The 13,540-nt window shown below is 46.5% G+C and overlaps 1 protein-coding gene across 1 annotated transcript in view; it reads left to right on the forward strand.

The window, feature by feature from the left end:
- Window positions 1–13,540, forward strand: part of myo10l3 (myosin X, like 3) — a 383,661-nt gene that overhangs the window by 339,867 nt on the left and 30,254 nt on the right. The window contains exon 33 of the mRNA XM_041201628.1: window positions 10,749–10,906. Coding sequence (XP_041057562.1) covers window positions 10,749–10,906 — 158 coding nt within the window. The remainder of the gene's footprint in view (window positions 1–10,748; window positions 10,907–13,540) is intronic.

Below are 13,540 nucleotides of genomic sequence, written 5' to 3' on the forward strand. Positions count from 1 at the left end.
TCTACACATCTAGTCACCTCCTCGAAAAATTCAATCAAATTTGTTAGACATCATCTCCCCCTGACAAAGCCATGCTGACTATCCCTGAATAATCCCTACCTCTCCAAGTGGAGATTAATCCTGTCCCTCAGAATTTTTTCCAATAGTTTCCCTACCACTGACGTCAGATTCACTGGCCTGTAAATACCTGGTTTATCCCTACTACCCTTCTTGAATAATGGTACCACATTCACTGTCCTCCAGTTCTCTGGCACCTCTCCTGTAGCCAGGGAGGATTTGAAAATTAATGTCAGAGCCCCTGCAATCTCCTCCCTTGCCTCACACAGTAGCCTGGGATACATCTCATCTGGGCCTGGGGATCTACCCGCTTCTAAGCTCACTAAAACCATTAATATCTCCTCCCTCTCAATGCTAATTTGTTCAAATATATCACAGTCCCCTCCCTAATTTCTACACCTACATCATCCTTCTTCATAGTGAACATGGATGAAAAGTAATCTTTCGAAACCTCACCTACATCCTCCGGCTCCAAGCACAGTTTGCTACTTTGGTCCCTAATGGGCCCTGCTCTTTCCCCGACTATCCTCTTGCCCTTAATATATTTATGAAATGCCTTGGGATTTTCCTTTATCTTGCCCACCAGTGTTTATTCATGCCCCCTCTTCGCTCTCCTAATTACTTTTTTAAGTACCCCCCCCCTATACTTTCTATATTCCTCTGGGGCTTCCGCTGTTTTCAGCCCTCTGTATCTGCCATAAGCCTCCTTTTTTTTACTTATCCAATCCTCTGTATCCTTGACATCCAGGGTTCCCTGGACTTGTTGTTCCCACCCTTCACCTTTATGGGAACATGTTGTCCCTGAACCCTCACTATTTCCTTTTTGAATGACTCCCACTGGTCTGATGTAGACTTTCCTATAAGTAGCTGCTCCCAGTCCACTTTGGCCAGATCCTGTCTTATCATATTGAAATCAGCCCTCCCCCAATTCAGGACCTTTATTTCTGGTCCGTCTTTTTCCATAACTACCTTAAATCTTGCAGATTTATGGTCACTATCCCCAAAATGATCCCCGACTGGCACTTCTACCATTTGCCCGACTTCATTCCCTAAGATTAGGTCCAGTTCTGCCCCCTCTAAGCCTTTCACACTAAGACTATCCCAGTTAATATTGAGGAAGTTGAAATCCCCTATTATAACCCTATTATTTTTACACTTTTCTGAGATTTGTCTACATATCTGCTTTTATCTCCCCCTGACTGTTTGAAGGCCTACAGCACACTCCCAGCAAAGTGATTGCTCCCTTTTTGTTTTTAAGTTTTATCTATATGGTCTCATTTGAGGAAGCTTTTAAGATATCATCCCTCCCTACTGCTGTAATTGACTCCTTGATCAATAGTGCAATGCCACCTCCTCTTTTACACCCCCTCCCCCAACCACCCCGTCACGCCTGAAGATTCTGTACCCTGGAATATTGAGCTGCCAGTCCTGCCCTTCCCTCAACCATGTCTCTCTGATAGCAACAATATCATGTTCCCATGTGTTAATCAATGCCCTCAATTCATCTGCCTTACTTGTAAGACTCTTTACATTAAAATAAATGTAATCCAGCCTTGTATTATTCCCTTGTGCCTTAACAGGTCTATATTTGCTCTGTCTTCCAGACTCACTTAGTTTCTCTTCTATATTTGACTGTGCATCACCCCTACTGTACCTGAACTCTGTAGGCTATCCCCCTGCCAAATTAACTTAAACCCCTCCAGCTCCCAACAACACTAGCAAACCTCCCCACAAGGATGTTGTTCCCGTTGCAGTTCAGGTGCAACCCGTCCAACTTGTACAGGCCCCACCTTCACCAGAAACAGACCCAGTGATCTAGGAAACTAAAGCCCTCCTTTCTGCACCATCTCTTCAGCCACACATTCATCCTCTCTATCCTCCTATTCCTATACTCACTAACACGTGGCACAGGGAGTAATCCAGAGATTACAATCTTTGAGGTCCGGCTTTTCAATCTCTTACCTAGCTCCCTAAATTCTTGTTGCAGAACCTCACCCCTCTTTCTATCTATGTCACTGGTACCAATATGAACCACGACCTCTGACTGTTCACCCTCCCCTTTTAGAATGCCCTGTCACCTGACATCCTTGACCCTGGCACCAAGGAGACAACACTCTGTCCTGGAGTCACATCTACAACCACAGAAGCGCCTGTCTACACCCCTCACTATTGAGTCTCCTACTACTATTGCTCTTGCACTCTTACTCCTCCCCCCTTGTGTGGCTGAGCCACCCACAGTGCCGTGAACTTTGCTCTGGCTACACTCTCCAGAGAAACTTCACCCTCACCATTTTCCAACACAGAAGAACGGTTCCTGAGTGAGATGCAGTCTGGGGCTTTCCTGACTACCTGCCTGCCTCCCTTCTTCTGGCTGGTGGTCACCCATTCCTTCTCTGACTGCACTTCCTTAAGCTGCACAGTGACCACATCTAAAAACATCCTATCCACGTAACCCTCAGCCCCGTGGATGCTCCGCTGTGTCTCCAGCAGACGCTCAAACTCCGAAACCCATTACTCAAACTGGTCAAGCCGGTGGTACTTCCTGCACATGTGGTCATCCAGGCTGCAAGGAGTGGCTAAGAATTCCCACATGCTGCAAGCTGTACAACACATAGGACTGAGCTCCCTTGCCATACTTTTTGTTTGTTTTTAATTAAAAGATTATTTCCTTAAATATAAGCCAAGTTGAAAACTAGTTTTTCTTTAAAAAAAAAAAGGCTGAAACTCTGACCTGTAATGTCGCTTTAATATGGAAAAAAACAACTTACCCACTACCTACCAGTTAGCTCTCTACCTTGTCCTGACGTCACTCCTTTCTAATTCCAGCACCACAAAGTGTCTGGGTGAGAACCGGCTCCCTCACAGGTAAACTCTGCTCCGCTCTTTATACAGCCGCTCCCCTCCCTCACAGGTAAACTCTGCTCCGCTCCTGTTCTTCATACAGCCGCTCCACTCCCTCACAGGTAAACTCTACTCCCGCTCTTTATACAGCCGCTTCACTCCCTCATAGGTAAATTCTACACCCGCTCTTTATACAGCCGCTTCACTCCCTCACGGTACACTCTGCTCTGCTCCTGCACTTCATACAGCTGTTCTGCTCTCTCACAGGTAAACTCTACTCCCGCTCTTTATACAGCCACTCTGCTTTCTCACAGGTAAACTCTACTCCCGCTCTTTATACAGCCGCTCTGCTCTCTCACAGGTAAACTCTACTCCGCTCCTGTTCTTCATACAGCCGCTCCACTCCCTCACAGGTAAACTCTACTCCCGCTCTTTATACAGCCGCTCTGCGCTCTCACAGGTAAACTCTACTCCGCTCCTGTTCTTCATACAGCCGCTCCACTCCCTCACAGGTAAACTCTACTCCCGCTCTTTATACAGCCACTCTGCTTTCTCACAGGTAAACTCTACTCCCGCTCTTTATACAGCCGCTCTGCTCTCTCACAGGTAAACTCTACTCTGCTCCTGTTCTTCATACAGCCGCTCCACTCCCTCACAGGTAAACTCTACTCCCGCTCTTTATACAGCCGCTTCACTCCCTCACAGGTAAACTCTACTCCCGCTCTTTATACAGCCGCTCTGCGCTCTCACAGGTAAACTCTACACCCGCTCTTTATACAGCCGCTCTGCGCTCTCACAGGTAAACTCTACTGCGCTCCTGTTCTTCATACAGCCGCTCCACTCCCTCACAGGTAAACTCTACTCCCGCTCTTCATACAGCCGCTCCACTCTCTCATAGGTAAACTCTACTCCCGCTCTTTATACAGCCGCTCTGCGCTCTCACAGGTAAACTCTACTCCCGCTCTTTATACAGCCGCTCTGCGCTCTCACAGGTAAACTCTACTCCCGTTCTTTATACAGCCGCTCTGCGCTCTCACAGGTAAACTCTACTCTGCTCCTGTTCTTCATACAGCCGCTCCACTCCCTCACAGGTAAACTCTACTCTGCTCCTGTTCTTCATACAGCTACTCCACTCCCTCACAGGTAAACTCTACTCCCGCTCTTTATACAGCCACTCTGCTCTCTCACAGGTAAACTCTACTCCCGCTCTTTATACAGCCGCTTCACTCCCTCACGGTACACTCTGCTCTGCTCCTGCTCTTCATACAGCCGCTCCACTCCCTCACAGGTAAACTCTGCTCCGCTCCTGTTCTTCATACAGCCGTTCCACTCCCTCACAGGTAAACTCTACTCCCGCTCTTTATACAGCCACTCTGCTCTCTCACAGGTAAACTCTACTCCCACTCTTTATACAGCCACTCTGCTCCCTCACGGTACACTCTACACCCGCTGTTTATACAGCCACTCTGCTCTCTCACAGGTAAACTCTACTCCCGCTCTTTATACAGCCACTCTGCTCTCTCACAGGTAAACTCTACTCCTGCTCTTTATACAGCCACTCTGCTCTCTCACAGGTAAACTCTACACCCGCTGTTTATACAGCCACTCTGCTCTCTCACAGGTAAACTCTACTCCCGCTCTTTATACAGCCACTCTGCTCTCTCACAGGTAAACTCTACTCCCGCTCTTTATACAGCCACTCTGCTCTCTCACAGGTAAACTCCGCTCCCTCACAGGTAAACTCTACACCCGCTCTTTATACAGCCGCTCCGCTCCCTCACAGGTAAACTCTACTCCCGCTCTTTATACAGCCATTCTGCTCTCTCACAGGTAAACTCTACTCCCACTCTTTATACAGCCACTCTGCTCCCTCACGGTACACTCTACACCCGCTGTTTATACAGCCACTCTGCTCTCTCACAGGTAAACTCTACTCCCGCTCTTTATACAGCCACTCTGCTCTCTCACAGGTAAACTCTACTCCCACTCTTTATACAGCCACTCTGCTCCCTCACGGTACACTCTACACCCGCTGTTTATACAGCCACTCTGCTCTCTCACAGGTAAACTCTACTCCCGCTCTTTATACAGCCACTCTGCTCTCTCACAGGTAAACTCTACTCCCGCTCTTTATACAGCCACTCTGCTCTCTCACAGGTAAACTCCGCTCCCTCACAGGTAAACTCTACACCCGCTCTTTATACAGCCGCTCCGCTCCCTCACAGGTAAACTCTACACCCGCTCTTTATACAGCCACTCTGCTCCCTCACGGTACACTCTACACCCGCTCTTTATACAGCCGCTCTGCTCCCTCACAGGTAAACTCTACACCCGCTCTTTATACAGCCGCTCTGCTCCCTCACAGGTAAACTCTACTCCCGCTCTTTATACAGCCGCTCCGCTCCCTCACAGGTAAACTCTACACCCGCTCTTTATACAGCCGCTCTGCTCTCTCACAGGTAAACTCTACTCCCGCTCTTTATACAGCCGCTCTGCGCTCTCACAGGTAAACTCTACTCCCGCTCTTTATACAGCCGCTCCGCTCCCTCACAGGTAAACTCTACACCCGCTCTTTATACAGCCGCTCTGCGCTCTCACAGGTAAACTCTACTCCCGCTCTTTATACAGCCGCTCCGCTCCCTCACAGGTAAACTCTACACCCGCTCTTTATATAGCCGCTTCAGTCCCTCACGGTAAACTCTGCTCCGCTCCTGCTCTTCTTACAGCTGCTCCGCTCCCGCACAGGTAAACTCTACTTCCGCTCTTTATACAACCGCTTCACTTCCTCACAGGTAAACTCTACACCCGCTCTTTTATACAGTCGCTTCACTCCCTCACAGGTAAACTCTACTCCCGCTCTTTTATACAGCCGCTTCACTCCCTCACAGGTAAACTCTACTCCCGCTCTTTTATACAGCCGCTTCACTCCCTCACAGGTAAACTCTACTCCCACTCTTTATACAGCCACTCTGCTCCCTCACGGTACACTCTACACCCGCTGTTTATACAGCCACTCTGCTCTCTCACAGGTAAACTCTACTCCCGCTCTTTATACAGCCACTCTGCTCTCTCACAGGTAAACTCTACTCCCACTCTTTATACAGCCACTCTGCTCCCTCACGGTACACTCTACACCCGCTGTTTATACAGCCACTCTGCTCTCTCACAGGTAAACTCTACTCCCGCTCTTTATACAGCCACTCTGCTCTCTCACAGGTAAACTCTACTCCCGCTCTTTATACAGCCACTCTGCTCTCTCACAGGTAAACTCCGCTCCCTCACAGGTAAACTCTACACCCGCTCTTTATACAGCCGCTCCGCTCCCTCACAGGTAAACTCTACACCCGCTCTTTATACAGCCACTCTGCTCCCTCACGGTACACTCTACACCCGCTCTTTATACAGCCGCTCTGCTCCCTCACAGGTAAACTCTACACCCGCTCTTTATACAGCCGCTCTGCTCCCTCACAGGTAAACTCTACTCCCGCTCTTTATACAGCCGCTCCGCTCCCTCACAGGTAAACTCTACACCCGCTCTTTATACAGCCGCTCCGCTCCCTCACAGGTAAACTCTACACCCGCTCTTTATACAGCCGCTCTGCTCCCTCACAGGTAAACTCTACTCCCGCTCTTTATACAGCCGCTCCGCTCCCTCACAGGTAAACTCTACACCCGCTCTTTATACAGCCGCTCTGCTCTCTCACAGGTAAACTCTACTCCCGCTCTTTATACAGCCGCTCTGCGCTCTCACAGGTAAACTCTACTCCCGCTCTTTATACAGCCGCTCCGCTCCCTCACAGGTAAACTCTACACCCGCTCTTTATACAGCCGCTCTGCGCTCTCACAGGTAAACTCTACTCCCGCTCTTTATACAGCCGCTCCGCTCCCTCACAGGTAAACTCTACACCCGCTCTTTATATAGCCGCTTCAGTCCCTCACGGTAAACTCTGCTCCGCTCCTGCTCTTCTTACAGCTGCTCCGCTCCCGCACAGGTAAACTCTACTTCCGCTCTTTATACAACCGCTTCACTTCCTCACAGGTAAACTCTACACCCGCTCTTTTATACAGTCGCTTCACTCCCTCACAGGTAAACTCTACACCCGCTCTTTATACAGCCGCTCTGCTCCCTCACAGGTAAACTCTACTCCCGCTCTTTATACAGCCGCTCCGCTCCCTCACAGGTAAACTCTACTCCCGCTCTTTTATACAGCCGCTTCACTCCCTCACAGGTAAACTCTACTCCCGCTCTTTTATACAGCCGCTTCACTCCCTCACAGGTAAACTCTGCAATGCTCCACTCTTTATACAGCCACTCAGCTCCCTCACAGGTAAACTCCCACTCTTTATACAGCAGCTCTACTCTCGTTCTTTTCTGTTGTTTAACCTTTTATTATTTATTGAATTTCCCCCGTCCCTAAGTTACTAAGTTAATAACAATCAACAGTGATAGTCACTCAGCTGCTAATTTAAACCTAAAACAAAGCTAAATGCTGAAATACTCACTAGCCAATCACCTGCTTGCTCTCCTGTGATGTCACTCTTTGTTTTCTCAGTGTTGGTTTGAATTGCTGAGTGGGGGAGCCTCTGTCTCTGTCTCTCCCCCCGCTCTTTATTCACTCTCCCCGTCCCCGCTCATTATTCACTCTCCCCCCAGCTCTTTATTCACTCTCCCCCCCAGCTCTTTATTCACTCTCCCCCCAGCTCTTTATTCACTCTCCCTCCTGCTTGTTATTCACTCTCCCCTCCCCGCTCTTTATTCACTCCCCGCCGCCACCCCCCCTCCCCCCGGCTTGTTATTCACTCTCCCCCCAGCTCTTTATTCACTCTCTCTCCGTGCTGTTTTCACCCAGGGGCACTCCCACTCCTGCCGCTGATAGTTTTACATGCTGCTGAATGCTGTCCCAGGGTCCTCCTCTTGCACTCCCCTCTAATGAGGTGGGATGCACCAGGAATGTGACGATGGGGCACAAAAATCCGCCATTGCAGCCGGCGAGTAAAGCAACTTTTTTCCTACCCGTTCCCGCACTTTGTGTAAATCTGGGCTGATTCCACCCTGTGTATCAAGGAATGTTTCCAGGAGTAACATTAGTGTCCAGGAATGTTGCTTCAGGAGTACCAGTGTGCCCAGGAATGTTTTGCAGGAGTATCAGTGTGTCCAGCAATGTTACACCAGGAGTACCAACATCCAGAAATGTTACTCCCAGAGTGTCAGTGTGTCCAGAAATGTTATTGCTGAAGTATCTGTGTCAAATAATGTTACTCCTGGAGTATCACTGTGTCCAGGAATGTTATCCCTTGAGTATCAATGTCCAGGAATGTTACTCCTGGAGTATCGGTGTGTCCAGAAATGTTGTTCCTGGAGTATCAGTGTCTAGGAATGTTACTCTTGGGGTGTCAGTGTGTCCAGGAATGTTACTGCCAGAGTATGTGTCCATGGATGTTACTCCTGGAATATCAATCTGTCCAGAAATGTTACTCCCGAAGTATCAGTGTGTCCAGGAATGTTAATCCCAGAGTATTAATGAGTTCAGGAATGTTACTCTTGGAGTATCAGTGTCTAGGAATGTTACTCCTGGAATATCGGTGTGTCCAGGAATGTTACTTCCGGAGTAGGTGTCGAGGGATTTTATTCCTGGAGTATCAGTGCATCAAGGAACGTTACCCCTGGAGTATCAATGTCCAGGAATGTAACTCCCAAAGTATCAGTTTATCCAGGAATGTTATTCCTGGAGTATCTGTGTGTCCAGGAATGTTACTTCAGAGTATCAGTGTGTTGAAGAATATAACTCCCGGAGTATCGATGGCCAGGAATTTTATACACAAACAATCAATTTGTCCATGAATGTTACTTCCGGAGTATCAATGTCCAGGAATGTTTCTTCCAAAGTATCAGTGTGTCTAGCAATATTTCTCCTGAAGTATCAGTGTACCCAGGAATGTTACTCCCGAAGTATCAATGCCTAGTAATGTTACTCCCAAAGTATTAGTTTGTTCTGGAATGTTACTTCTGGAGTGTCTGTGTGTCCAGCAATGTTAATCTCAGAGTATCACTATCCAGGAATGCTACTCACAAAGTATCAGTTTGTCCAAGAATGGTACTCCAGGGGTATCAGTCTGTACAAGAATGTTACTTCGGAGTATCAGTGTGTCCAGAAATGTTACTCCCAGAGTATCGGTGTGTCCAGGAATGTTACTACTGGAGTACCAGCATCCAGAAATGTTACTCCCAGAGTGTCAGTGCGTCCAGGAATGATATTCATGGAGTGTCAGTGTGTCCAGGAATGATATTCATGGAGTGTCAGTGTGTCCAGGAATGATATTCCTGGAGTGTTAGTGTGTCCAGGAATGATATTCCTGGAGTGTCAGTGTGTCCAGGAATGTTATTCCTGATGTGGCAGTGTATCCAGGAATGTTATTCCTGGAGTGTCAGTGTGTCCAGGAATGTTACTCCTGAAGTATCTGTGTCAAAGAATGTTACTCCTGGAGTATCACTGTGTCCAGCAATGTTACTCCTTGAGTATCGATGTCCAAGAATGTTACTCCTGGAATATCGGTGTGTCCAGGAATGTTACTCCCGAAGTATCAGTGTGTCCAGGAATGTTGATCCCAGAGTATCAGTTTGTCCAGGAATGTTAATCCCAGAGTATCAGTTTGTTCAGGAATGTTATTCCTGGAGTATCAGTTTGTCCAGGAATGTTATTTCTGGAGTATCAGTTTGTCCAGGAATGTTATTCCTGGAGTATCAGTGTGTCCAGGAATGTTACTTCCAGAATAGGTGTCAAGGGATTGTATTCCTGGAGTATCAGTGCATCAAGGAATGTTACTCCTGGAGTATCCGTTTGTCCAGGAATGTTATTCCTGGAGTATCTGTGTGTCCAGGAATGTTACTTCAGAGTATCAGTGTGTCGAAGAATGTAACTCCCGGGGTATCGATGTCCAGGAATTTTACACACAAACAATCAATTTGTCCAGGAATGTTACTTCCAGAGTATCAATGTCCGAGAATGTTTCTTCCAAAGTATCAGTGTGTCCAGCAATGTTTCTCCTGAAGTATCAGTGTATCCAGGAATGTTACTCCTGAAGTATCAAAGCCCAGTAATGTTACTCCCAAAGTGTTAGTTTGTCCTGGAATGTTACTCCTCGAGTGTCAGTGTGTCCAGCAATGTTACTCCCAGAGTATCAATATCCAGGAATGCTACTCACAAAGTATCAGTTTATCCAAGAATGTTACTCCAGGGGTATCCGTCTGTACAGGAATGTTACTTTGGAGTATCAGTGTGTCCAGAAATGTTACTCCTGGAGTATCGGTGTGTCCAGGAATGTTACTACTGGAGTATCAGGATCCAGGAATGTTACTCCTAGAGTATCAGTGTGCCCAGGAAGGTTACTCCCAGACAATCAGTGTCAAGGAATTTGATTCCTGGGGTATCAGTGTGTTGAAAAATGTAACTCCTGGAGTATCAATGTCCGGGGATGTTACTCCCAAAGTATCAGTGTGTCCACCAATATTTCTCCCAGAGTATCTGTGTGTTCAGGAATGTTACTCCCAGAGTATCAGTGCGTCCAGGAAAGTTGCTCCCAGGCTATCAATGTCCAGGAATATTACTCCTAGAGTATCCAGAAATGTTACTGTCGGAGTATCAGTGTGTCCAGCAATATTACTCCTGGAGTATCACTGTCCAGGAACGTTACTCCCAAAGTATCCATGTGTAGTGCAGTATTAATGCAATAATAGTGTAGTTGGTGCCTCCCCATCCATGATCCTATCACCACTCCCTGCCCCTGCACCCCATGCCCCCCACCCCCCAGCTAATCTTGTGTTATCTGTTCTGACCCTTTGCTGTCTCCAGGTTACTGGCACTTTGTGATTCATGGCAGGAAGCATTCGTATCGCCTTTATACCAAGTTACTGAATGAGGCAATGCGCTGGACTACTGCCATTCAGAATGTCATCGACAACAAGGTTCCCATAGAAACCCCGACCCAGCAGCTGATCCGTGACATCAAGGTAAGGAAAGCTAATAGCCAATAGATTCCAGTTAGCTCAGGGTGCTATCCCATTGGTCATTGGTGAGATACCGGATCTAATGGCAGCTCAGTAATTGGGAGCTGGTGTCTGCAGCTGCTAACCTGTGTGAATACAGAACATCCAGTGTGAACTCTTATACACTGGATCCCATCTCCAATCAGCAAGGCAGCAACCAATGAAAAGGTGAATCAAATTGTATGGCAGAGATTCATCCAATCACAATGAGCATGTGTGTCAGCTTGTATTGGTTTGTGTCATATTTGTGTTTCTGTCTGTTTGTTTCTGTGCATTTGCCTGTCAGTTGTTAGGAAATGGAGATAGTTTAAGTAAGTTATATTGGTGTTTGTTGGTGTTAGAAATGAGGTTTAGCTTTAATGTTTAAGTTTGATTTGTACACCTGTATTTGTGTGTTAAGAAAAGGACAAATTGAGTTTTAGTTTCGCTTGAAAAGGTATCTGCAGTTCTAATGAGAGTTTTACGAACCTGAGATAAGTAAAGCAAACAAGAATAAAAAACCTGAGCTGTTGCTTAGCAACAGAGGTCCAGAGAGGCAGGTCCCTTCCACAGACACACTGAAGAAACTAGAAACAGCAGTTTGATTTGGAAGCTGTTTGAGTTCAGTTTTGAAGACAGCTGCCGAACAGAAGCAGCCTAGAAGGCTCGGATAGCCAGTTCCCAAACTAAAGTTGGTTAAAAGTAACTGCCAAAGAGAGACTGGGGCCAAGGGGACAATATCAGGACCCAAGCTAAAGAAGAAATTCCCCAAATTCAGGGGAGTGGAACAGGAGAAAGTCCCAAGAAGAACTTCTAGTCAGAGGAAGGACAGAATACTAGAAAAGGTCCTGTCCTGTGGGAGTGAAAGTCAGGATCAGAGAGAAAGGCTTCAAGCTTAAAGGAAGCAGACTTACAGCGAGAGCTTAGAAAGTTCAATGAGACAACTGAAGGTCTGTAACTCTTTGCTATGGGCAAGTGAAGCAGTGGTGTACTGTTAACGATTGAGTTGGTGAGAAAGAGTGCGTGGAAGAAAGTTTGAACACGTGGTGATCCAGGGAAGAGGAACATTGGAAGGAGAGTTTGAAACCCCAGAGGTGAACCTTTGTAGAAGGCATCTGAGAGCAAGCGTTGGTTTGGGAGAAGATTTTGTTAGGGGAAAATTAAAAATGCTAAATGAGAACACTGTAAGAATTTACTGAAGAACACTTAAAATCTCCAAGCAGCCATGCATGCTAAACCTAATGACAGTTGAGGGTAAGCAGATGTATATTGCACACAAAGGAGCTACACAGTTTCAAGAGATGAGCTAATGTCCAGTCACAGGCAGAACCATTCAAGTGGTGCAACGATGCAGTGAAGCCTTGAGAGCTGGACTGGAGATAAAACATGGCATAACGTTAGACTAGGTATACTCCTCTCTCAGATAGGGACAGGGCAGATGGTTTAGCTTAGATATGGGAGGACATACAAAGACAAGAGGAAGCTTTGATGAAACACAAACAGTTCTGAGTTATGAGAACCAAGGTCTTTGCGTACGTGTTTTAATTTTGATTGGATAATATAATTATGTATACAGCCTTTAGAATAACTGGTTAACAGAATCTCATGTTTATGTACTCAATAGGATAGTTTTAACATGGTACCTGTGTGTAGGTTACTGATTGGATATATTCAAATGTACTCAAATGTATTGTGATAAGAAAAAGTACAAAAGTAATGAAATGTAATCAATCATGGAGCTGGATCTTCATTCTCAGGAATGATTGCGGCTCCCTTGCATATGCTTGAACAAAACCGGTTAAAGAAGCCTGAGTCTCTGTGGTCGTTGTGTGATCGGGGATTGTAGTTTTACCTCTTCAACTGGCCTATGTGGTAGTTGCTGGATAGGAGGAAATACCCTCTTCAATTCCAAAGCGAGTTCCTGGAGAGTGGAAATTGGAAACCCTCACGTGAAGGATGGAATTCAGTGAGACCGTTGGCTCTCGGTGTGACAAGCGTCAGAGGAGTTGAGGAGAGATCCATAGCATCAGTTTGAGGTGGCATCTGTCACTTGGTTTCAGAGTGTAGTGTGTCTGACAACAGGGTGCCATAGGTTTACATGGACTGTACTTACTGTGAACATTAGAGTATAAGATAGCTGTAACTTGTGTTATCCTTACAAATCTGTATATTATCTGTAAAGGTGTAGTTGTGGGTAAAGGTGTATTGTAATATAGTTCATCTTTTCTTGTTTAACAAATATTTTATTATTTTGTTAACAGTTCATTAGTTGACTGGTCAGTAGCCCCTCTCCACATATCTAAACAAACAAATAAAAGTTTGGATCTATCAGTCTGGGTTCCACTCTGGGACCTGGCTTGTCCACGGGTAACCTCAGGTGGTGATCATAAAAACCGTCTGTGTGTCAGTCTGTATCTGTGTGTATCTGGCAATAATATGTGTCTGTGTGTGTCCATTTCCCACTCTCTGCCTGTTCAGTTCACACTCGAGTGATGTTTTTATTCTTTCATGGGATCTGGGCATCTCTGGCAAGACCAGCATTTGTTGCCCACTCTGAATTGCCCTTGAATTGATTGCCTTGCTCATTTCAGAGGGCAGTTAAGAGTAAACCACATTGCC

The sequence above is a fragment of the Carcharodon carcharias genome, chromosome 12 (assembly GCF_017639515.1).
Source record: "Carcharodon carcharias isolate sCarCar2 chromosome 12, sCarCar2.pri, whole genome shotgun sequence".
NCBI classification, from domain to species: Eukaryota; Metazoa; Chordata; class Chondrichthyes; order Lamniformes; family Lamnidae; genus Carcharodon; species Carcharodon carcharias.